Source organism: Kogia breviceps, chromosome X (assembly GCF_026419965.1).
Source record: "Kogia breviceps isolate mKogBre1 chromosome X, mKogBre1 haplotype 1, whole genome shotgun sequence".
In the NCBI taxonomy this organism is placed as follows: Eukaryota; Metazoa; Chordata; class Mammalia; order Artiodactyla; family Physeteridae; genus Kogia; species Kogia breviceps.
The window spans coordinates 44,374,858-44,400,387 of record NC_081330.1 but is presented as its reverse complement, the minus strand read 5'-3'; the positions used below and the strand labels follow the sequence as shown (position 1 = coordinate 44,400,387).

Below are 25,530 nucleotides of genomic sequence, written 5' to 3'. Positions count from 1 at the left end.
CCGGCTGTGTTTTAAATGGTTTCTCTACCCTGAAGTGACAGCAGAGGGCAGCACCATCACAACAGACAACCAGGACACTAGCAAGAGTGGCTGATCTTCCTTACAGGTTAACTGTGTGATTGGAGGTGGCGGGGAGCACCAAAACATTCTTGAACTTGTTTGTCCTTTCCCTTTTTAGGGTATTGGGCCCCAAATGTTCTGTTAGCCATCGCTTCACCTAAGAGTTAGCAAACTGCTGCAGGGGGGAGGGAGCTTGTGAAGAAAAAACAGGCCAGAGCAGAAGGCTTTCTCCTCCCCTCCAACTAGCTCATGGGCAACAGTCTCTCTCCTTACTGAGCCTCCAGTTCTCATAGCAAAAAGGGAGCCAATGCTGCCCCTTCCTCAGAGAAGCCCCCAGTTCATGATCTAGGAAACCTCAGAACCACCAACTATAAACTAAATCAGGGAGAAGGAAAAAAAGACAGCCTCAGCCTCATGTATTAACTTACTCAGACACCCACTTTGAAGAGACAGGCACAGAGCAGGTGAGAGCTACAGCAGCGCAAAGGCTAGCCTTAAGGGCCAGGCCTGCAAGGAAATATGGGCTATTTGAGCTGTTGGGAAGCAGAGCCACACTCAGACTCCCTGCTCTGGCTTTGGCCCCACTCAAGCGTGCATCAGTGTTTGAAAGAAAAGTGCTCTTCCCCAGGCTGCTGGGAACCTTCTTTTCTACTCTCTTGGAACCCAGTGTCATGGTTAAGACTCAGCAGCCATTCACCTTCCACTTTCTCCAGGGGTTCACTGGTGGGAAATTAGAGGGGAGAAGGAATCAGGCTAGGTGGAGAGGCAGAGCTAAAATGCTCGAGCACTCACTATGTGCCAGGTGTAAACACTCTTGATTGACTGAAATCTTCACAAGAACCCTGTAAGGTAGGTCCTGCTGTGAGTCCCATTTCACAGATGCAGGGATGGAAGCATAGGGAGGTTAGGCAGCTTGCCTAAGATCACACAGTTCAGAAGTGGCAGTCGGGCTCCAGAGTCAGTGTTCCTAAACACGGTGTTATACTGCCTCTACTTCTTTTTCTACTTTTCATTTAAAGACAGCTGACAGCCCTAAGTAAGGAGAAAGGTTTTATCTTCTGTAATCCCACTCAGACAGAACACTCAGAGTGTGCCCAGGAGGAAAGACGGAAAAGAAAAGCTCTGAACCCAAGAAAACACTCTCCCAAGCAGAGTGATGGGATGGAACTCGAGAGCCCGGGACCTATGGGGTAGTAGTGAGTCACAGAGAAGCTGTTATACTGGGCGGTTAGTGGAAATCTCATTTGTAAAATGCAAAATTAACAGGCAGTTTCTGGGTGGAATGGGATATGGAGGAAATGATCAAACTTGGAGCACAAAGGTCCTTTCTCCCCCTTCCCTCCAGGGAAATACAGGAGCTCTGAAAGGCAGGAAGCAAGTTATGGGCAGAAGGCAAAATACAATGAGTTAACGTGGGAAATCTCCAATCAGACAGGGTCTGTGGTTCCAGAGGCAAGGATTGCACGTCAGGCAAAATGAATGTCCTTCCTTGTCTTTATCACTAACACTTCGTGTGGCAAGCCAGGGCACGCCAGAGGGTCAAAGGCCCAAGTGATAACACGAGGAGGCCCACTGCCTCTCAAGCAGAGTTCCCACCTGGGCCTGACTCTTGCATATAAATGCTCCTCTAGCTTAAAAAATTGAGAAGCTTTTGTTTTGTTTCATTTTATTGAGTAGTCAAGACAAATCAATCTTGCTTTCTTTCGGTCAAGTTTTACGGCTATGAGTAAAGTCAGGAGTATGAGTCAGGAAATCCCAACTCCTAAAACAGGGGAAAGAGACAGACAGCAGTGCGATCAGTCTGACAGCCAGACTCAAAGGGGCTAGCCTGACCCAACCCTGTACTACCTGTTTTTGTGTTTCTCTCTCTGCCCCTTCCTGCCCCGAATGCTCCTCCTTTCCCCCCTCCTTCCCTTCCCCTGCCCCCTCCCCCCTATACAAGCTATTCCATCAGTCAGCTGACTAGGTAACATCCAAAGCATTCTGATTGTCCTACCCTGTAAATGAAACTTATTTCTTTGAGATATTTTAGAAGAGAGGAGTCAGCACTTTCTTTGAATCTTGGCCCATGCCTTACAGGAGGCAGCATGGTCCTGTAGAGTCAGACCTTGATTGACTTCCCAACTTTATGCATGATAGTGGGCTTGACTTTCCTCACCTGTAAAAAGGGAAGGTTTCCTACTTCATAAAGTGCTTGGAGAAATGAAGGAAATAATATATGCCTAGCAGAAAGCTTTGTACACAAAAGGCATTCAATATATTTTAATAGCCTTTTATACAAGGGGTCAAAAATCACTTGGGCTCTACCTAGAAACCCAGAGCCTCATTTCTGAGATGGGTTACTTGGTATCTGGGTTATTTATCTCTGAAAACTAAATAGTGGTAGTAGGAGTGAAGGAAAAGGCCCTACCTCCTAGAGAAGGTGAAGGATCCAGAAAGAAACAGCAGGGGATGTCTTCCCTTCCCTGTGCACTTTTCTCTCCTTCCTGCAGCTGCAGACGTGGGATGGGGGTGGCTACACAGGTAAAGGAGGAGTTTCCCTTGGTACTTTAGAGAGAGAAAGAAAAGTGTTAGCACTTTTAAGATGGGTTCTCATTCTCTCCCTCAATACCAAACACAGAGGTCAATGGATCAGAGCTCGGCAGAGGTATCAGGCACCAATGTGGGGACAGGGAAATTTTCTTCAAATGAGCACTGTATGGTTAGGGAAGGGCATTTGTCACTTTGGTTCTTATCCTTCAAGCCATATGAAGAGCAACAATAGTAAGTCAGGACATCAGAGATGAAAGCATCTATAAGACTAACAAATGCAAACGCTTGACAAGGAAGAAAGCTTTATTGAAGCACACACACATTTCAGGGGGTGGAGAACAAAGGAGCAAGTGACAGTCCAGGATCCCAAATTATGCCTTCCATTACAATATCAATCCACACCGAATAAACCTTTTTAAAACACTCTTCCGTTCACTCCACACATACAAAAGAAACTGCAGTGGCCACTTTCAATCCAGTAGCTTTATAGGAGAGTCCGCTAGCAGCCAACTCTACTGAAAGGGATTTCTTCTCCGGTACAGACTCCTTTTACAAATGACTTTGTGAAGATAAAACTGTGAGAATAAGAAGGTCAGTTTGGCACAGTGAGTTTCAGGAAATGAACCTTAGATCGCTAGACCCTTCTTAGAAAGGTCTCAACCCACCACACCCAGATTACATCTAGGTCAACTTTAGGAAACAAGAGAAAAAAATAGGAAGTGAAACCACTTCAAGAAGGAAGTCAGAAAACCTGGGAGATTCTCTGAACACACTCTCTTGGACACTAACAGTGCCCGGCCTGGAGAAACACTGGACTGGTTTAGACCATACGTGGCCATTCTGGCTGACATAACAGTATGTAGACCCTATTCTGGGTGGTAACATATGGCAGACACAAACGCTAAAAAAAGTGTGGTACGTGAGAGTGAAGATGTCTTGTCTTTCATTAGAGAAATTAGGAGCTCTTTAACAACCGCTGTATCAGTTTAAAATGCAAAGAATTCAGCATGGGCTGGGAGACACTCAGTCACTGGTCCTCAGGGACCAATGAGAAGCCCTTACTGGGCATGCCCATGACCCAGTCCAAAGGCCATTATCTAATTAAAGTGCTCTTCTAAAGCAGCTCTGTTATAAGGGTTCCCCAAAAGTATAGGGAAGGTGTTCAGAACTGGAAGCAACTTAGACATTTTCTTAGCATTTCCAAGAAAACCATTTGACCCAAGCAAGGTGGAAACTGCTACAAACAAGAAGAGTTAAAAGCCAAGTTCCAGAAATGTGTCAAGGTAGAAATGGAGTTAAAAGCATAAATTGGAGAAGAGGATGGACCTACTCACCTCTCTCCCATCTTCTGTCTTCCACCCCATCTTCTGTAACCCACCCCTGCTTCCCAGAGCCTTGGCCTCAGACCAGGCACACCTTGAAACACAGACCAGTATGAGTGCCAAAGGCAGCTGGGGCTTCCTGGGGAAGGAGGAACCAGGATAGCAAGACAGGTGATAAAAAGTTGTTTTAAAAGATAAGTTAATTAAATCTCATAAAGATATAAGAAACATGGACTCTGAAAATATATAGTAGTTTATGCACAAATAAAAACATTTTGAAGAGACGCTTATTTTCCAGCCTGCTTTAAAAAGGGATAGAAGTCTACATCACTCTAGCATAATGAGATTTGTAGAAATACATGTTTATACACATACATATATCACACACACACACATATACATACACACACACTAAATTATAAATCTTCACCCTTGGTTTCTTCGCTTCCTCTGAATTTCCCTAGACAGGGCTGGACCTGCAGAGAAGGATAGGGGCTCACAAGCCCAGCTTCTGCTTGGCCATCGAGGAACGGAGCTGCAGAGTCCCTTCTGCCCAAGACCCTGGGTACTGTCGCATCTTCTGCCATAAGCTTACTTCTTCCCCAGTCGAGTCCATCCAGTCCACCACTTCCCCATTACTGATCCCTAAGGAGAAACACCAGAGGAGGCTGAACAGGGACCCCATTCCTCAGTCTATTGAGAAATATGGGTTATGCATTAAGGGTAGCACCCCATAAAAGACAGTGTGCTATGAAGATGGGCTGATGGGGACAGCGGTCTGAGAATGGCTCCCTGTTGATGTTGCACAGCTATTTCTGTGCTCTTGAGATTGCATCAAGAGACTTAAAGTTGATGAAATGAGACTCGAAACAGCACATGGTAGCTCGAGAATTCTTATTCTAAGGCTGTTACAGCTATAGTCCTTCTGTTATTGCCAACTTGACAAGGGAAGGGAGGGGAGGGGAGGGAGGGAGGAAGAGAGGGGGGAGAGGGAGGAAGGAAAGAGGGAAGGAAGGAGGGAGGGAGGGAGGGAGGAAGGGAGGAAGGAAGGAAGGAAGGAAGGAAGGAAGGAAGGAAGGAAGGAAGGAAGGAAGGAAGGAAGGAAGGAAGGAAGCTGAACACCTTTATTTTCTGGCTGTAGACTCCAGGCTTGAAGTTCAGATCATATGGGGCCTCATTTCTATTCTCTTGTATATTCATTCATTCGACAAACATTTATCAAGTGCCTACTGTATACCAAGCACTCTTCCAGGCTCTGGAGATACAGTAGTGAAAAAAGCAGAAAAAGTCCTGCCCACAGGCAGCTTACATTTGAATAGAGAAGACAGAAAATACACAAGTAAATCAACAAGGGTATTCCAGATAGTGAGGTAAGTGTCATGAAGCAAATAAACAGGGTGATTTGTAGTGCCTAGATCAAGGCCTCGCTTAGATTAAGTGATCTGAGGGCCCCTCTGAGAAGGAGACATATAGTCAGGAGCTGAAGGACTGGAAGGAACCAGCCTTCCCAGACAGAGGGAGAACTAATTGCAGAGGTTATGAAGTGGGGAGAAGCTTGGTATACTTAGAGAACAGAAAGCAGGTCATTGTGTTTGGAGCATAGTGAGCAAGCAGTACTATATGATGGATCATAAAGGAACAGAGGTCTAGGTACAGGGGCCTATTGGCATGGTGAGAACTTTGGATTGCTTTCTAAGTGCAGTAGGAGGCCCTGAAGTGTTTTAAGTAGGGGACTGACATGAACTGTCTTACATTTGTAAGAACATCATTCTAGATGCTTTGTGTTAAATGCTTTGTATGAATTATTAATATACAAGTAATATTTACAGCCACGGGAATGTAGAGACTGTAGAGAAAGAAAGGAGAATTCAAGACTAAGCCTTGAGAGCACCCATATTTAGAGTTTGGGTAGAGAATGAGGATGTCCCAAAGAAAAGTGTGGTGTCAAGAGAAGCAAAGTATTGGGCTTCCCTGGTGGCGCAGTGGTTGAGAATCCGCCTGCCGATGCAGGAGACACGGGTTCGTGCCCTGGTCCGGGAAGATCCCACATGCCGCGGAGTGGCTGGGCCCGTGAGCCATGGCCGCTGAGCCTGTGCTCCGCAAAGGGAGAGGCCACAACAGTGAGAGGCCCATGTATAGCCAAAAAAAAAAGAAAGAAAAAGGGAGTGATCAGCTATGCTAAATAGCATGAAAATTCTAGGATGATGAAAACAAAATTTTGGCATAAGCAGTTACTCAGTGGAGTGGTGGGACAGAAGTCAGATCACAGTGGATTTAGACTAAAGGAGAGCTGAGGCCATGGAAACCACTCTTTTTAAGAAATCAGAGGGGAGACGTGGGGTCAAGGGAAGGTTTGTTTGTTTATTAAGACTGGAAATGCCAGAGTATATGTACTTTCTCCTCCAATAGGGAGGTAGAGAGAATAAAACTGATCAGACAGGAGAGATAGGAGATTCCAGAAGTAAGGTCACTGAGAAGGAGAGGGTGTGATCTAGAACACTTGGAAAGAGCTTGGCCCTCGCTAGGAAGGACCCTTCTTTCATGTAACAGGATGGAAGGTGGAAATCAGAGGTACAGATATATGTAGGTTTTTATATGTTTTTGGTGGGAAGATGATGGCATTCCTGGCAATCAGGGTCCCATTTACCTGTACACATGAAAGTGCAGGAGCTCAGCCTCCCCCCAGCCCTGCACATAATAGGCCCTCAGTAAACACTGGCTGAATGTTAACTGAAAGAAGACAACTCCTGACATAGTGGAGCTGTGTAGGGAGGGGGATGGGTCTATTCAGAGTGAAATATCTAAGAGGCCTTGAAGACAGTGAGGGTGGGGGAGAGGCTCTCACCAGTGCCAACACCCAGCCTGACCCCGCCCAGGAAGTCATTGCTGGCCAGGGGCTCCCGGTCCCACACAGTCAGTTCCAGGCACATGTGTTGGAGATCTTCCAGCTTCACACCATTGTAGACAAATGTATGGTTGTAGTGGGGATTCAGGGTCTTCTTCATCACAGGAGTTTTACGCTTACTGGCCTTGTTCCTCATGGGAAGGAGGTATCTGGCAGAGGGTGCGGAGGAATCAACAACCTACTCAAAGCTGGCAATATCTATCTAAATTCCCCTTTCCCCTCCCACAGGCCTAGCCCAGGAAGGTGAGTCAACACTCAGATCCGAGGACACACTCTCCCTCCTTTGAATCTGCTGAAGCATAGTTCCTACCACCTCCACTAGATCATTCACCCGATTCAATTCCTTTTACCTGGAGAGAAAATTAATACAATATTATTAGGGAGCTACTGCCTATACGCCATCAAAAATGGGTTTTGAATACTTGGTTCCACTTCTATTGGGCAAAGTCCTGTTTAATAAAAACAACAGTAATAAGCATAGGCATAGCCAGACATGATTTGCTAGAGAACTTAAGTCAGTAGGTTGAGCTGTAACTTGGGGAAAGCTGTCATTGCATAAATATTGTGGGGAACAAAGTCCTGAGTACCCAGGTCTTGACAGTCAGGGAACACAGATTTTTATTCAGGATTAATAAGAGCATAAATCTATAACAAAGGAAAAGTCAGACCCAACTGGCTACCACCCTCCTTTTTGGAAATCAACACTACAGCCCAGCCCAAACTGAGTTCAGACCAGTGCCAACATGGTAGTGGAGGTTGTGCCATTACCTAATTTCAGGAACAAGTTGGTTGCTGGAGGTGGCAGGACACACAGGGATAATATCTACAGAGAAAGGTTAAATTGGGTTCCTCTCTTAACTCTCATGTCCTGAAACTGGTTAGTTTGGTGCTGGTCCAGGGACTCACCCCTTCACAAAGCTGTCTGAAGTCCCTCCTGATTTGGCGGCCGTCAGACTCTTGGCTTCTTTGATCCACACCTGGAGCTCTCCCCCTTCCCCACCTGTACCTGGAAGGGATGTCAGACATAGCAAGTGAGTTCCGATACCTCCACATTTCTCCCAAGCTTTATCTACATAGCACTTCCTCTCCTTGTTCCTGAAGACAGCAACTTCTATGATAAGTGGACCACACCTGCCTTGTATTCTCAGTACCTAGCACAGTGCCTAACCGCGAGAAATAGGCGCTCAAGTCATAACAATAGCGACAAAGGCTTATTGAAAACTGGTTATGTGCCTGATTCAACATTAAGCATTTATTCCTCAAAACAACCATATGAGATATATACTATCATTCTCCTCATTTTACAGATAAGAAAATTGAGGCATAGAGAAATAAAGTTGCCTCATGTTTGCTGAATGATTGCAAAAAGGGAACTCCTCCACTTGTGTTCTGGATCCCATCCCCACGTCAACAAGACTCATCAGGCATCATCAATTTCAATCCCCACCTCCCATTTTTAATATCTCATTTTCTACCGGTCCCATCCTCTCAGTCTAAATATAGGCTAATCTCACCTCTGATTTTAAAAAAATCCTTTTAAAAGTAAATTTCCCTTCAACCTTATCTCCTTTTCAAGCTGTCCTCCCTGGTTCTCCTTTCTTTCACCATCTATTATACTGGAAAAAAAGAGTCCACACTCACAGCCTCTACTTCTTTGCCTCATTCACTCAACCTAGTTTCTAGTGAAATCTGGCTTCTGCTTCCACTGATCCACTGAAAATGTAATCTAATGCCGATGAGCTGTGTCTTCTCATTGGGCCCGACATGCCAGTGGTATTTCAATACTGTTGACAACACGCGCTCCCTTCTTCAAGCTCTCTCCCGGCATTGCTCTCCCCTGATAAGCCTCCACCTCACACTGGCTTCTCTTCTCATCTTCATTCTTTAAAGTGTTCCCTCTGGTTCTATCCTTGCCTCTCTTCTCTAGTTATCCTGCACACCCTCCTTGGGGATCTCACTGACTTCCCCAAATCCTATAGATTAGACTTTGCTGCAGGTAACTTTTTAAGAACTTGGCTTCTCATTGCCAAAGTGTCAAGTTCAACTCCTTACCATTACATTCATGGCCCTTTTAAGCTAGGCTGAAGCCTCATCAACAATTCCAGCCCCACTTCCACATCTATATACCATAACTCCAGCCCCACTCACCTAAGAAGTTCACTGCCTCACACTCACATACAACCACCCATTTACCATGCCTTTTTCAAAACTTTGCTCATGCTATCTCCTCTTCTGGTAATGCTCTTCTCACCCCATCCTCTTCCTTTTCTGCCTGGTGAAGTCTTAAGTCCACTATCATCATTACTTCCTGTTTAAAACTCTCCCAAATATAACCAGACAGAATTCATCACACCCTTATCTGTGTTCTTTTAGCAGATGACTGTCTTTCTTTCTAAAATAAACTGTGCAAGGGAGGGCAAATATCACGTCTTATTCACCTACATATCCATAGTCACTAGCACAATGCCTGGTGTGTTGATTTACTCTTCTTCAGCCTTCAACTTCCTGTCCCTTATACTTATCCACCACCCTTTCCAGCCACCCTCTCTCAGTCCTGAAGTTTCTGTTCTGTTCTGACCTCTTAGTAGCCTGTCAGAGCTGGACCAAGACCAAGTTAGTTTAATGGCATCAAAAACAAAACAAAACAACAACATAAAAACAAAAACAGGGCTTCCCTGGTGGCGCAGTGGTTGGGAGTCCGCCTGCCGATGCAGGGGACGTGGGTTCGTGCCCCGGTCCGGGAGGATCCCACGTACTGCTGAGCGGCTGGGCCCGTGGGCCGTGGCTGCTGGGCCTGCGTGTCCGGAGCCTGTGCTCCACAGCAGGAGAGGCCGCAGCGGTGGGAGGCCCACGTACCACAAAAAAAAAAAAAAAAAAAAAAAAGAATATACAGTGGTGAAAAGACAGCCTCTTCAGTAAGTGGTGCTGGGAAAACTGGACAGGTACATGTAAAAGTATGAAATTAGAACACACCCTAACACCATACACAAAAATAAACTCAAAATGGATTAAAGACCTAAAGGTAAGGCCAGACACTATCAAACTCTTAGAGGAAAACATAGGCAGAACACTCTATGACATAAATCACAGCAAGATCCTTTTTGACCCACCTCCTAGAGAAATGGAAATAAAAACAAAAATAAACAAATGGGACCTAATGAAACTTAAAAGCTTTTGCACAGCAAAGGAAAGCATAAACAAGACCAAAAGACAACCCTCAGAATGGGAGAAAATAGTTGCAAATGAAGCAACTGACAAAGGATTAATCTCCAAAATTTATAAGCAACTCATGCAGCTCAATAACAAAAAAACAAAGAACCCAATTCAAAAATGGGAAGAAGACCTAAATAGACATTCTCCAAAGAAGATATACAGATTGCCAACAAACACATGAAAGAATGCTCAACATCATTAATCATTAGAGAAATGCAAATCAAAACTACAATGAGATATCATCTCACACCGGCCAGATTGGCCATCATCAAAAACTCTAGAAACAATAAATGCTGGAGAGGGTGTGGAGAAAAGGGAACATTCTTGCACTGTTGGTGGGAATGTAAATTGATAGTCACTATGGAGAACAGTATGGAGGTTCCTTAAAAAAAACTACAAATACAACTACCATACGACCCAGCAATCCCACTACTGGGCATATACCCTGAGAAACCCATAATTCAAAAAGAGTCACGTACCAAAATGTTCATTGCAGTTCTCTTTACTATAGCCAGGACATGGAAGCAACCTAAGTGTCCACCAACAGATGAATGGATAAAGAAGATGTGGCATATATATACAATGGAATATTACTCAGCCATAAAAAGAAACGAAATTGAGTTATTTGTAGTGAGGTGGATGGACCTGGAGTCTGTCATACAGAGTGAAGTAAGTCAAAAGGAGAAAAACAAATACCATATGCTAACACATATATATGGAATCTAAGAAAAAAAACGTCATGAAGAGCCTAGGGGTAGGACAGGAACAAAACATAGACCTACTAGAGCATGGACTTGAGGATATGGGGAGCGGGTAGGGTAAGCTGTGACAAAGTGAGAGAGTGGCATGGACATATATACACTACCAAACATAGGGTGGATAGCTAGTGGGAAGCAGCCTCATGGCACAGGGAGATAAGCTCAGTGGTTTGTGACCACCTAGAGGGGTGGGATAGGGAGAGTGGGAGGGAGGGAGATGCAAGAGGGAAGAGATATGGGAACATACGTATATGTATAACTGATTCACTTTGTTGTAAAGCAGAAACTAACACACCATTGTAAAGCAATTATACTCCAATAAAGATGTTAAAAAAAAGGGGGATCCAACTGTTTTTTGTTTGTTTGTTTGTTTTTGCGGTACGCGGGCCTCTCACTGCCGCGGCCTCTCCCGTTGGGGAGCACAGGCTCCGCGGCCTCTCCCGTTGCAGAGCACAGGCTCCAGACGAGCAGGTTCAGCGGCCATGGCTCACAGGCCCAGCCGCTCCGCGGCATGTGGGATCCTCCCAGACCTGGGCACGAACCCGCGTCCCCTGCATCGGCAGGCGGACTCCCAACCACTGCACCACCAGGGAAGCCCCGGGGATCCAACTCTTAAGGCATTCCCTTCTGGTTGAAAAACAGAAATGGCTTACTTAGCAAAGGAATCTTCCCTAGAAAATGATCCAGTATGCATCGTAATCTGGTCTCTCCAATAGTGCTAGCCACTAGCCAGCACCACCTCACACAGATCTTGTGCAGAAAACTAAGAGCTAAATCCAGGGCCCCAAAGAAAACTCACTCTTTTTCCGGTTACCTCCAACAGGGAGTTTGGAGGCTGGGATGTATTTCAATGAAACCACCAACTCGCCTTTGTGTGATGGCAAGCCAGTCGAGGACTCAGCACTGATCTGAAACACAAGGAAACCCAATAGGTAAAGCTGGGCTGTTCAGGAGTTGTTGAGACCTCTCACTGAGAAGATTCTAAAATTACCCCCAAGAACAGTTTCACAGCATAAAAGGATCCTTCTCCTTATGAATACCATCCACGATCCCTAGGCCATGGCAGCCACAGGATTCTAAGGCAGTTTCTTCCAAAGGAGCTTCAGAAGAACTAACAAAGAGTCTTCCGCAATGCCTACTATTTTGCTACTTTGGGGATACCATTACTAGATTCCAAATACTCTCAAAGGTCTGCCAGCAAGGTTGCCATACAAACTGACAGGGGACTGACACCATGACGAAGAATCTTGCTACCAACATTGTTAGTGATAGCCCCAAGTGGAAACAACCTAAATGCCAATCAATATAGGAAAGGTTAAATGAGTGATTTTAATGCCATAGTATGGCATATGGTGTGCAATCATCAAAAAGGATGCAGTGAATCTCTACACACTGACAGAGAAAGATATCCAAGATGTACTGTTAAGTCAACAAGGCAAGATGCAGAAAAAGCATCCCACTTATATTAAAACATATTCATATTTGTATATGTAAATATGTATGCATGTAAATAATGATTATTATCATTATCACTCATATAGTACTTACTATGTGCCAGGTACTGTTATAGTATTTTAATTATATCATTTTGTTTAATCCTCAAGATAGTCCCAATGACATGAGTACAATTATCCCCATTTTACAGATTATGAAACAGAGGAACAGAGAAGTTAAGCAACTTGACCAAGGTCACCCAGTAATTGGCAGAGCCAGGATTCAAATTCAGACAGACTGGTTCCAGAATCCATGGTTTTAAGCACTATACAACACTGTATAGAAAAACCCAGAAATATACAGACATAATTAACACCTGTATCTTCTAAGGAGGGGAGTAGAATGGGGAAAGGAAAGAGGGCTTTCACTTTTTACTCTGTCTGTATCTATAGTGTCTTTTTAATGAGAAAGGCATGTATCACTTGTATGATTTTCAAAGATAAAAAGTCTTTTTTAAAAGAGAGCTTGCAAAGATTTGAGGGCTAGGTGAAACTCTGTTACAAGGATTTGAATATGCCACAATTTTTAATTTTACATTTGTTTAGGTTACTTTTGATTCATGACTGCCTCTACCACTAGAATCTAAATGCCAGGACAGGAATCAAGCCTTTTTGTTGTTGTTCATCCTAGTATGCCCAACACTTAGCAATGTACCTGGCACATAGTAGGTGCTCCACAAATATTTCCTGAATGAACACAAGAGTGAATGAGTGGATATCTGGGATGAGCAGCAAGTGGCCGTGGGCAGCAGGGCTGCTTCACTCTACTGGCTCTCTCAGCGTGGCTCTGTCCCTTATGCCTTGGTACCCAGAGCATGAGCTGGTGCAGATCAGAGATGCTCTTTCACTGCCCGTGTTCACTGGGGCTCCTCTAACCTAAGGCCTCAACTCTGAGCATGGCAATGCAAGGAAGGTATAATCCCCACTGGTTTGGAAAAATGTACCACATACCCAGAATGCACAGAAGTGTAGTATATGGGAGAGACACAGAAGAATAGGGAGGTGGATGACAGGAAGAGAAAACTGAATGGGAGCAAACAGATCACTAGGGCAAAAAAAGAAAAATCAGAGACAATAAATATAGAATGTTTTCAGTTAAAATAGATATGTAATACTGGAGTGGTCTTTTTGTTGTTTATAAAATGTCTACACAATTTATTAGTCTCTAGATTGTGAATTTCAGTGGACTCTAAAAATTGGAGTTTAGCCTTAGCTGGAAATTGGCATAATTGGCATATTAGTGTCAGTAGCATATTTTCATTCTGGCTCAAAATAATTGCAAAGAGCAAACAGCTCCATTTTAGTGCAGGTTTTTTTTTATGTAAGTCATTTTTTATTGGCAGTAGTTCATGATGGCTTACAGTGACATTTCCAATATAATTATATCAACTGTAGGCCCCAGAGAGAATATCTTACATGCCAAATGCTTCAGAAATTCTAAATTTCTAATAATATGCTATAGTTTGGTGATAACTGCTTTCCTAGGGACATTTTTAATATGGTTACTATTTTTTGGAGGGCAGTAGCTATCAAAATACTGGATGTACATTTCCTTTGACTCAGCAATTTCACCACCAGAAATTTCTACTACAGTTACACTCACAAAATAAGACCAAGAAATATTATAGCATAGTTTTAATAGCAAAAAAAGAGGCAAACAAGTTAAATACCCATTGGTGGGGGCATTGTAAATAAATTATAATATAGGTATATGAAGAATACTATCCAGCAGTTAAAATGAGATAAATCTGTAAGTGATGGCATAGAAAAATGTCCATGGTAAATGACAAATTGTTAAATGAAAAATCAAGATATATATACACAATGATAAGAGCCCATTTGTGTAAAAAGGAAAAATGTAAATCCATATGTATATATATCTGTGCTTCTTAATACAAAATTTCTATAAAGATATCTAAGTAGTTGATAACAGTAGTATTTCTAGGGAATGGAAATATCCTACTTTTCTTTTTATATACTTCCATGTTGTTTTAATTTTGAATCATGCACATAAATCCTTTTATACTTAATGTTCTTGATAAGCAACATATGTAGACCTGATAAAAAGTTCAAACGTTATAAAAGGGCATATAGAGAAAACTAAACCCTCCCACCTCAGTCTCTCTTCCTAGAGGCAGCCACTACTACTAGTTTCATGTCCATCTTTCCAAAGGCATTCTATGTAACATGTACTATTTTTAGCATTGAAAATGCTAGTGTAAAAAAAGTTTTACAGAAGAATCTTGCCATTGAACAGTTCTGATAATCAAGAAGTCCTAACTGTGTTTTAGCATTTCATCTTAACCAGAGTGACAGTAACCTATTGAATGTCTTTTATGTGCCAGGCACTGATTGGTACTCTGTATATGATCCTGCAGAAGAGGAATATTATTATCATTTCCATTTTATAGGTGAAGGAACTAAGGCCCACAGAAGTTAGGTGACTTACCTAAGTTATCTTTTTCTTTTTTTTCTTAAATATTTATTTATTTATTTAGGCTGCACTGGGTCTTAGTTGTGGCACTCAGGATCTTCACTGCAGCATGTGGGATCTTTTAGTTGTGACATACAGGCTCATAGTTGTGGCATGCAGACCCTTAGTTGCAGCAGGTAACCGCTTAGCTGCGGTATGCATATGGGATCTAGTCCCCTGACCAGGATCAAACCCAGGCCCCATGAATTGGGAGCATGGAGTCTTACCCACTGGACCACGAGGGAAGTCCTGTAAGTTACCTTTAAGTTAGGTGATTTACCTAGCTGGTAAATCACAGGGCCTGGATTCAAATCCAGGTCTGCACTCAGATCCCAGGTACTATTATGCACACTGCCACACTCTCACCCGAGATGCCATCTCCAAAGTAAAACTGTCCCTGGCTTGTGTGACCAAGAGCACAGCAAGTGGAACTCTGTGAATTGCTTTACTTCCCACTTCTTTAGTGAAAAGGGTAGTTTGGAAAACCAGTGCAGATTAAGATACACCCAAAAAGTTAGCTTGGAGAAGAGGCGCAAGTTAGGATGTTAGGATACGCCCAGACTCTGGAAGATCAGGAGGCAAAGGTTGGCACACATATGAAAGACTTCAAAGGAAAACCATGGCTTCATCTTCATCTGGCCTAGACAGAAGAGATTACTCACACTCGCCATCCAAGTGCATCTGAAATTACTGTTAAACTCAGTAACCCCAGCAGGGTGCGCTAGAACTCCACAGACTGCATTCAAAACTGTCCCAGCAGAAGTCACTGCAGGCAATTCTACCTCAGATCCAAACTCTGTAAGGAGTTGTTAAAGCAGACTACCTTTCCATGTAAAGGGAGGCAATGATCCAGTTTTTTATCAAGCTTCCAGGAATCCATCTGGACCTCTGCCTCTCCAAGGAAAGTGTTTCTGCCAAAACGACCATGATGCCAAACCGAGAACTGCAAAGTCCTCTGGGCCAGGAGAGATTCTGGGATCTCATACTGTGAAAAGAAAGAAGCCCAAGATGATTAGTTCACGGTAATTCCTCAGAAAATGATTACTCCAAAATCTGAGCAACCATACTCAAAGTCCATAGTCCTGAATATCAAATCACTTTAGTCCCTAAGAACTTTGAGTTTCTTCCCTCAAAGCCTCCACTTACCCCGTTTCACAAAAACCTACCATACTCCATCAGAGGACCTGGAACATGAATTTTTCCTTCAGTGGGGGAGAGAACACTGGAATATTCCAAAAGAACTGCCAGGGAGACTCCTGATCGAAAATGACTCTTTAAAATGAGATTTGTGGCCATGTGGACCTCCAACTTCACAATAATCCAAGAAAGTCAGATCAGCTTTGTTCTCTTCTCTGGGAGGTCAGGACGTGAACAGATGCCCATAGCATATTCTCAAACACAGACATGGACACTGAAAACCATGTCGACCACTCACATAGCAGAGGAATAGCTACAGCTTAGCACACAAGACAGAACAAATTCTCATACCCTCTCGGGCTCTAGATACTTACTTTAAGGATCTCATCATATAGTGGATTAATGGTGTCCCACTTGATGCTGGTTTTTCTTTTTCCTTGGCGGGATTTGTCAGGCAGAAGATAAGTCTTCACATATCTAAAAACCAAGGAGAATACTGAGTAATTTGCTCTCTTTTTGGAAGCCCATTCCTTACTTTCTTCTTCTCCATATACATATGCCATGATGAAATGAAAATGTCACATCGAGCCCTCTTAGACCTGCCATTCTTGCATTTTCCCAATTCTGGTCCTTTTCTCACATTTCCCCTAACCACTCTCAATCACACCTCCCTGTCTGCCCAGGAAGTGAGAGCCTCGGTTCAAGGGTGCCCAGAGAGATGCTGGGGTCTGATCATCTCCAAGCAATGCACAGGGTCCAGAAGCACTCACGGGTTCGAGCGCTTCTTGGCTTCGTCAGCATAGGCCAGATGGTGGCACTCCTTCACGTGAATGACCAGAGCCTGTGTTTGCTGCTCATACTTCAGGGAAAAGGAAATCTTGCCAGTCACAAAGATGTTCCCGAAATCTCCAGCTTCGCTATAAATGCTCATCATGCTGCCAATCGTACTCTGAAGATAAAGCACCCACATGGCAGATGGTAACTAGACTTACCATGGTGATCGTTTTGAAATTTACAGAACTATCAAATCATTATGTTGTGTAACAGGAACAAACATAGTGTTGTAGGTCAATTACACTTCGAACACAAACAAACAAACAAACAAAACTCAAAAAGAGATCAGATTTGTGGTTATAAGAGGCAAGGGGTCAGGAGAGGAGGAATTGTATGAAAGTGGTCAAAAGGTATGAACTTCCAGTTATAGGATATATAAGTACTAGGGATATAATGTGTAACATGATAAATACAATTATCACTGCTGTGTGTTATATATGAAAGTTGTTAAGAGAGTAAATACTAAGAATCCTCATCACAAGGAAAATTTTTTTCTATTTCTTTAATTTTGTATCTATATAAGATGATGGATGTTCACTAAACTTATTGCAGTAACCTTTTCATGATATATGTAAGTCAAATCATTATGCTGTATACCTTAAACTTATACAGTGCTGTATGTCAGTTATATCTCAATAAAACGGGAAGAAAAAAACAAACAGGGACTTCCCTGGTGGTCCAGTGGTTAAGACTCCGTGCTTTCAATGCAGAGGGCATGTGTTCAATCCCTGGTGGGAGAACTAAGATCCTATATGCCATGTGGCATGGCAAAAAACAAAACCAAACCAAACAAAAAACCAACCAAACAAAAAAAGATAAAGCACCCACAAACATCTGGCGAAGGCACACTCCCCCTGCCACATTGCTAACATTTTCCCTCATGAAAAAGCCACAGTCGGGGCTTCCCTGGTGGCGCAGTGGTGGAGAGTCTGCCTGCCGATGCAGGGCACACGGGTTCGTGTCCCAGTCTGGGAAGATCCCACATGCCGTGGAGCGGCTAGGCCTGTGATCCATGGCCGCTGAGCCTGCATGTCCGGAGCCTGTGCTCCGCAACGGGAGAGGCCACAGCAGTGAGAGGCCTGCGTACCGCAAAAAAAAAAAAAAAAAAAAAAAGCCACAGTCAATGAAGAAAACAAAAGCCCCCTGAAACCAACCAGCCAGTACTGCCAGTCGTCTTGTACCCAGAGTATAAGAGACAGCTAAGAGCACATACACAACTGCTCAGGTTCATCAATCAGCTCATGGCTCACCTAGGCTCCAAGATGCTCTTCTCCCCTCTTTTTACACATTTTATTGTTAATTTTCAACTGCCCCAGAGGGTGGGCAAGAAGTAGAGGTAAGACACAGCTCAGTCCGATTTTGGTGTATGTTATATATGCTACAATGCTGGCTAGAAGGGGTCAGTTACTAATTAAAACAAGGGGCCTTAATTATCTGTGAGTTTCTTTTATCCACATTATGTCTCTCAAGACCTATAGAGAAAAGTGATTGCATCAGAATTGGGGGGAAAACCCCAACAGAGGTGAAAAGATACCTTCCTCTCAGGTAATAATTGACTCTGCAAGCCCACCGTTCTCTTCCTATGTGTGAGTGGGACCATCTAATCACCCTGCTTTCTGATTCTGTTTCCCCTAAACATCAATCTTCACACTTATGACAGAACTAGGCCCTGATTCTTAAATGTCCCTTTAACTTCATGATTCTGATTGATGCTGTTGTTCCTTAATCATATCCTGATTCCAATTAACCCTGCCAAGGCCCTTCTCATGGCACTCACTGCCCTTGAATGTGAGACTTGGTACATGCTCTGATGAAGAAACCTGATCTTGCTCACTTCATGGCCTGGGTACCTTTTTAAGGGAGAAGTTATGGGTTACTGTTCACAAAGCTATGGTGAACATCTCTAGCTCTAACTACCTGATTTAAGAATCTCCAGGGCAGAGGCTGAGAAAGCCACCTAACCGTGCACTAAGCAACTATGGTCTAAACTGAGGAAAGGAACAAACAAATGCATCTCACTTACCTAGAAAGAGTGACTAAGAGAATTTCCCCAGGTCCTGATACTGCTCTGGGGAAGCACTTCCATCCTTCCTGGTATCCCAACATGTCCATAGCCACAGAACTAATAGAACCTACCATGGAAGAGCCACTTCGCATGCTGCTTCTGGCTAGCTTCTGACGATGCAACTTCACCAGGTGGTCAATGTCTTCTTCTTCTTCCTCTTCCTCTTCCTTGAAAAATAAATATAGATTCAGAGTTAATAAAAATAAGAAAAAGTTCAAAGATGAATATCTTTCCTTTAGTAGGGGCCATAATTGTTGATAAGCTCTGAGCTGTCATATGCACACGTACATACTTACCTTTATGTTTCCCCATTTCAGGCTTCCAAACTATATTCCAACTACCCTTCTCAAATCACAAAATAATAAGATAGGAATATCTCTTTCTCATTTGACTGCCCCAACCCAGCCATCTCTTTACATTATATTCAAGATAAGTATTTATTTGAGCCCCCAACCATATATCAAGCAATGTTTAGAAAATAAAAGAGACAGTGAAAGATAGTCTTTTTCTTTAAGCAATTCAGCAACCAGATTTACTTTAGAAATTGAGGGGGAAATCAAGATTCATGTTACATTTTCCTAAAGAATTAAACAGGTGAATTGAGAGTATCAGGCAGTAAAGTCAACTTTAGATACATAAAATTTCATATAGTGACCAAGTGAAATACAAGGGTACTTACCATATCCACACTGAGACCTGGGACAGATTTGCTTCTGTCTCCCAAGGAGCCACTTTCATGCCCCACATCTTCCGGGCGAAGATCAATCACAGATTTAGTGTACTCTGAGTGGAAGGCCGAAAACCAAATCAAAAGAAACCTACTCTTTTCCATACGAATAACCCACCAAGTACTCAGAACTTCAATCTCAAAAGGCCATGAAGGGAAACCAGCTACCTGAAGGCCTGAGGATTTTTCTGGTGTTCTTCTTGAATATCATTTCACCCTCGTCCACAGATACCACATTTTGACCCCCAGGCTGAGCTTCCTAGGAAAAGATAAGGGCAAGGAAATGGAAAAAGACAGTTGAGTAGGTGGAAGTGTGGAATAAGGAAGAAGGCTCAGATTTTCACTAAACTATGACAAACTTAAAGATTAATTTAATCTTAGGACTTTAATTTAATCCTAGGAAATTGTATAAAACCTATCTTCTCACATGTTTCAACCAAAACCTTAGAAAATGCTCCCAAGGGAATCTGAACTAAAATTTGTTTGTTTGAACTCTTGATTTAAATTCTCCCCGAGGAAGGGAAAAGAAAGAGATACATACACAGACAAAGACAGACAAAAGAGAGACAGAGATCAACCAACCAATAAATAAAGCTTACCTTTTCTACTTGAGATTTGGGGGCAGACATCTTCTTCCATTCTGGAAAGAGGCCAAATTTATCCAGAGAGTCTCTCCTGGAGGCAGATACAGAAGCTATAATAAAATCACCTTCTCCCCTTCCCCTTCTGTCTAGGGACCCAAGCTCTATGGAAAGAGAGCCACTGGCTTGAGGCACTTCACATCTGATTTACTTTGAAGGCATGCAGACGATTAGATAAGCAACTCTGTACAAACACAAACAGTCACACCCCCATGCCTAAGGGATAGCAGCATCTGTTCTTCAAGGTGCAGCAGCCTGTGGAAGTTAGCATGTTCCAGAACGCTGTGCTCAGAGCCAACAGTAGAAGTGCTACTGGAAGACTTGTGGCAACGTCAGAGAAAATACTTCATTTGCCTTGCTGAGGACAAAAGTCAGGAACACTGAAGGCAGTGGATTCCCACACCCTGGCGCTAGAGAACAAAATGGGAGCTTGGCTGAGCAGAGCAGCAGGGACTGGGGGCATCTCACCTGGACGTGCTATCCGAGTCAGCCATGTAGCTATCCAGACTCTCACTCTCAGCCTCCAGGGCACTCTTTCCACTTTTCAGCTTGGGGACTTCAAATGGCACACTAGAATAAAAACCAAGAGCCAACTGGGCTCTCTTGCCAGGAGGCAGGCTTCCTTCCAACCTTTCACAATGGTAGCCTAAGTGATCTTTCTAAGAGCTGAGTATGCTTTTAAAACTGCTCAGTGGTTCCCCATTGCTCTTGGGATTGAGTTCAAACTCCTTAGCATGGCAAGAAAATCCTTATGAGTTGACCCCTGCTCACGTCTGCAGACTCATCTTTCACCCTCCACTTCTCCTTATACTTTACATTCCAGAATGATGAAGCTCTTTTGGTTCCCTGAATGTGCCAAAGCTCTTCTTCCCTCTTTTCTCTTCCTGGGATGGCCACAATGGCCATTTTTCTTATTTACTTGAAACTTCTGGCTAAATCTATTGCTTCTTCTGGTCTCTCCTTATATGTCAGTTCCTGGAGATCTCTCTGACCATGCCCCCACCCCAAGTCTGGATTAGTAACCTTCCTATATGCTCCTAAAGCACCCTGATGCTTTAGTAGCAGTCATCATATGCGTAACTTTTTATGTCTTTTATATAAATTATTTAATTTGTTCAATAATTTAAACAAATGATTTTTAATGTCTTTCTCCTCCATTAGAGTAAGTTCCAGGAGATCAGTGACCACATATTTTGTTCACTGCTGCGTTCCCAATGCCTAGAAGACTAGCATAGAGTGGGCACTCAATTATTTTTGACTGAATTTTTGACTAAATGCCCTCAGTGGGGCATAAAGTGTATATATAAATAAATAGTATGCTTTGAAGATATTATTCAGAAGACCAGAATTCCTTTTCAGCTTAATGAAGGATGACCCTGGGCACTTAAAACAGCAGTCCTCATCTCTAAAGGGAAGGACGCAATTACTGGACCCCTTACCTCAAGGAATTTGTGAGAACACGAAAAGGAAAAAAAATCATTCTTCCTGAAGTGTCTCAAGTAATTTCCTCCAGGACACCATACTCTCCTGGTCCTCTGACCTCTCTGGCTGTTCCTTCTCAATCTCCTTTGCTGGTCTCTCCTCACCTCCTAGACCTCTAATCTTTGGATTGTGTCCATGCTTATTCCTTGGGCTTCTTCTCTTCACTATCTAGAATTATCCCTAAATGATCTCATCTATTCTCGTGGCTTTAAATATGCTCTATAAACTAACAATTCCCAAATTTCTCTCTTACTCAAATGCCAGACTTCTATTTCCAACATCCTACTTGACATCTCTGCTGGGATGTCTCAAACACAGCAAGTCCAAAACCAAAGCCCTAATCCTCCCCCAAACCTACTCTTCCCTCAATTTCATCAAATGGCAACTCTGTCCTTTCATTTTTCAGGTCAAAAATCTTAAGAATCACCCTTGACTCTGCTTGTTCTCTCAAAATACGTATCCAATGCGTTAGCAAATCCTCTTGGCTCTATCTTCAAAGTATATCTAGAATATGACCAGTTCTCTCCCCCTCCACTGCCATTACTCTGGTCTAAACCACCGTCACCTAGCTCCTGGATGGTTGCAATAGCCTCTTAACTGAACTCCCTACTTCTGCCCTTGTCCTCATACAATCTATCCTCAACATAGCAGCCAAAATGAGTTTTAAAAATATAAATCCAGGGAATTCCCTGGTGGTCCAGTGGTTAGGACTCTGCACTTCCACTGCCAGGGGCTTGGGTTCAATCCCTGGTCAGGGAACTAAGATCTTGCAATGCAGGATTGCATTGCCTTGCAATGCAGCCAAACAGCAATAAATCATATATATATATATATATATATATATATATATATATATAAATCCCCAATACAGAATTACCACACAACCCAGCAATTCCACTCATAGGTGTCTACCCAAGAGAACTGAAAACACATGTCCACACAATAACTTGTACACAAATGTTCATAGCAGCATTATTCACAATAGCTAACAGGTGGAAACAGTCCAAATGTCCATCAACAGATGAACAGAAAAAGGAAATGTGGTACAGCCATATAATGAAATATTATTGACAATAAAAAGGAATGAAGTTCTAACACATGCTATAACATGGATGAACCTTGAAAATATTATGCTAAGTGAAATGCCAAACACAAATGGCCACATTCTGTATGATTCCATTTACAGGAAATGTCCAGAATAGGCAAATCTATAGAGACAGAAAGCAGATTAGGGGCTGAGGGAAATGGAGAGTGACTACTTAATGGGCACAGGGTTTCTTTTTGGAGTGATGAAAATGTTCTGAAATTAGACAGTAGTGATGGTTGTACAACATTCTGAAAGTACTAAAAGCTACTGAATTGTATACTTTAAAACTGTTAAAATGATTAATCTCATGTTATGTAAATTTTACCCCAATTTAAAAAGAGAAAAAATAATATCCTGTCACTCAGAGCCCTCCTTCTCACTCAGAGTAAAAGACAGAGTCCTTACAAGTGCCAACAATATCTTACATGATCTGCTTCTCACCTCACCTCTGTCTTTATCCCCTACCCTCCCCACTTGTTCACCAGTTCCAGATGGCTCACACGTGCCAAACACAAACTCACCTTAGGGTCTTTATACCTGCTGCTTTCTCTGCCTAGAAAGTATCTCTTTCCCCCAGATACTCTAAGGGTTTGTGCCTCTTTGCTTCCTGTCTTCTCTCAAATGTCGTCTTATTATTAAGACTTTTCCCCTGCTGGCCTAGATAAAACAGCTTATATACACATATGCTTTCCTGGCACTCCCTCCCTTTAATCTACTTCATTTTTCTCCATAGCACTTGTCAACATCTGATATACAATATATTTACTTGATTATTCCCTTATTGTCTGTGTCCCCCACTCCCAAATCTAAGCTCCTCAAGGAACGGACTTTGTTGTCTTCACCAGTGTATCCCACTGTCTAAAACAGTGCCTGGAAAATAGTAGGCATTCATAGACATTTATCAAACAAATGAAGGAACAAATAACAAATGAGCAAAGAATGAAGTAACCAAAATGTATAACATCTTAGGCAGTAGAGACTAAACTTTCCAAGTTTACATAACATGATGTTTGAGATAGCTTTATGAAAACAGACAGCTGGGGTTGAAATCCTAAGGCATGCCAGAGGTGAAACAGCGGTCATTTCTTGAGAGATGCATTAGCTTTATAGATGAAGACACAGCAGGGAGTTTGACTTCATTTTTACTTTAGAACCATTCTTTTTCCCCATTTGCTGCAAAGAATAAAGAACCTAAAGCAGAACCATTCCTCTAGAGAGGTGGTTTAATAATGGCCCATGGAGAGTGTTTCTGCTTGTATTTTTTCCTAAAGATTAATACGTACTGATCCAAAGCTGATACCAACCACCGTAGGGCAAAAAAGCAATTATATGACATCTGTGCAGTAGAAAAATAGACTACGAGATGGGAGTCCTGGGCTCTAACTATCTGTATGATCTCAGGTAAATCACTTATCCTGCTTTCTTTTCTGTAAAAATAAGGGGGTTGAATTAGATTATCTCTGAGGCTCCATAATTTTATGGAAAAGATCATTTATGGCCACTTAATCTGTTTCCACGTTTAGGATAAATAAGAGACTTCTGAGCCCAATGAGACAAGAGATCATAGACAGCCAGAAGCAATGGGCTTCAGAAATTACATCCTGACCAATGATGCCAGATGTGTTAATCAGGTCCAGGAAATAAAAGCCAACCTTATCCGCAAAGGAAAAAAGGGGGCCTCATCAACTAAAACAGATGAGTCACCCACCCAAGGCTGTGTGGATAAAATCACAGTACATATATACAATGAAACACCATACAGAGAGCAAAAAGAATGAGGCAGACCCTTGGTGCTGACATGGAAAGATGTCAATGTTATATTTTTCTGTCATTTTTTCCCATTTGCACCTTGAGTTATAACTGACATAAATAAACTGCACGTTTAAGTGTGCAGTTTGATGAGTTTTGACATATGTATACACTGGTGAAACCATCACCACAATTAAGCTATCGAACATATCTATCACTCCCCAAAGTTTCCTTCTGCCACTTCATAATGCACCTCTCCCTCCTCACCCCATCTCCAAGTAAGTGCTGATCTGTTGTCACTGAAATTTAGCTTGCTTTTTCTAGAATTTTACATAAACAGAATCATACAGTATGTCCTCTTTTTTGTTTGGCTTCTTTCACTCAGCATGATTATTTTGAGATTCATCCATGTTGTTGCATGTATCAGTGGTCCATTCCTTTCCACTGCTGAGTAGTATTCCACTGTATAAACAAAGCACAGTTTATCCCTTCACCTGTTGATAGACACTGGGGTTGTCTCTAGGTTTTGGTAATCACAAATAAAGCCACTAAGAACATTCAAGTACAAATCTTTGTATGGATATACTCTTTTATTTTTTTTCTAATACAGTTTTTTAAGACCTTTATTGGAGTATAATTGCTTTACAATGGTGTGTGAGTTTCTGCTTTATAAAAAAGTGAATCAGTTATACATATACATATATCCCCAAATACCCTCCCTCTTGTGTCTCCCTCCCACCCTCCATATCCCACCACTCTAGGTGGTCACAAAGCACAGAGCTACCCTCCCTGTGCCATGCGGCTGCTTCCCACTAGCTATTGGTTTTATATTTGGTAGTGTATATATGTCCATGCCACTCTCTCACTTTGTCCCAGCTTACCCTTCCCCCTCCCTATGTCCTCAAGTCCATTCTCTACATCTGTATCTTTACTCCTGTCCTGCCCCTAGGTTCTTCAAAACCTTTTTTTTCTTTTAGATTCCATATATATGTGTTAGGGTATCATATTTGTTTTTCTCTTTCTGACTTACTTCACTCTGTATGACAGACTCT

General features: G+C 42.6%; 1 protein-coding gene across 8 annotated transcripts in view; it reads right to left on the bottom strand.

Moving 5' to 3' along the window:
* Positions 1 to 2,877: 2,877 nt before the first annotated feature.
* Positions 2,878 to 25,530, bottom strand: part of SYTL4 (synaptotagmin like 4) — a 169,523-nt gene continuing 146,870 nt past the window's right edge. For 4 of the 8 annotated variants that reach the window (XM_067023651.1, XM_067023653.1, XM_067023650.1 and 1 more), the window contains 12 exons: positions 20,629 to 20,730; positions 20,119 to 20,194; positions 19,688 to 19,778; positions 19,472 to 19,575; positions 18,864 to 18,959; positions 16,664 to 16,842; positions 16,268 to 16,370; positions 15,580 to 15,741; positions 11,590 to 11,698; positions 7,726 to 7,825; positions 6,760 to 6,968; positions 2,878 to 4,559 (listed from right to left, as the gene is read on the bottom strand). In XM_067023651.1, coding sequence (XP_066879752.1) covers positions 4,411 to 4,559; positions 6,760 to 6,968; positions 7,726 to 7,825; positions 11,590 to 11,698; positions 15,580 to 15,741; positions 16,268 to 16,370; positions 16,664 to 16,842; positions 18,864 to 18,959; positions 19,472 to 19,575; positions 19,688 to 19,778; positions 20,119 to 20,194; positions 20,629 to 20,730 — 1,480 coding nt within the window. In that variant the 3' untranslated portion in view covers positions 2,878 to 4,410. The remainder of the gene's footprint in view (positions 4,560 to 6,759; positions 6,969 to 7,725; positions 7,826 to 11,589; positions 11,699 to 15,579; positions 15,742 to 16,267; positions 16,371 to 16,663; positions 16,843 to 18,863; positions 18,960 to 19,471; positions 19,576 to 19,687; positions 19,779 to 20,118; positions 20,195 to 20,628; positions 20,731 to 25,530) is intronic. The other 4 variants (XR_010838691.1, XR_010838692.1, XM_067023654.1 and 1 more) reach the window with 2 other exon arrangements.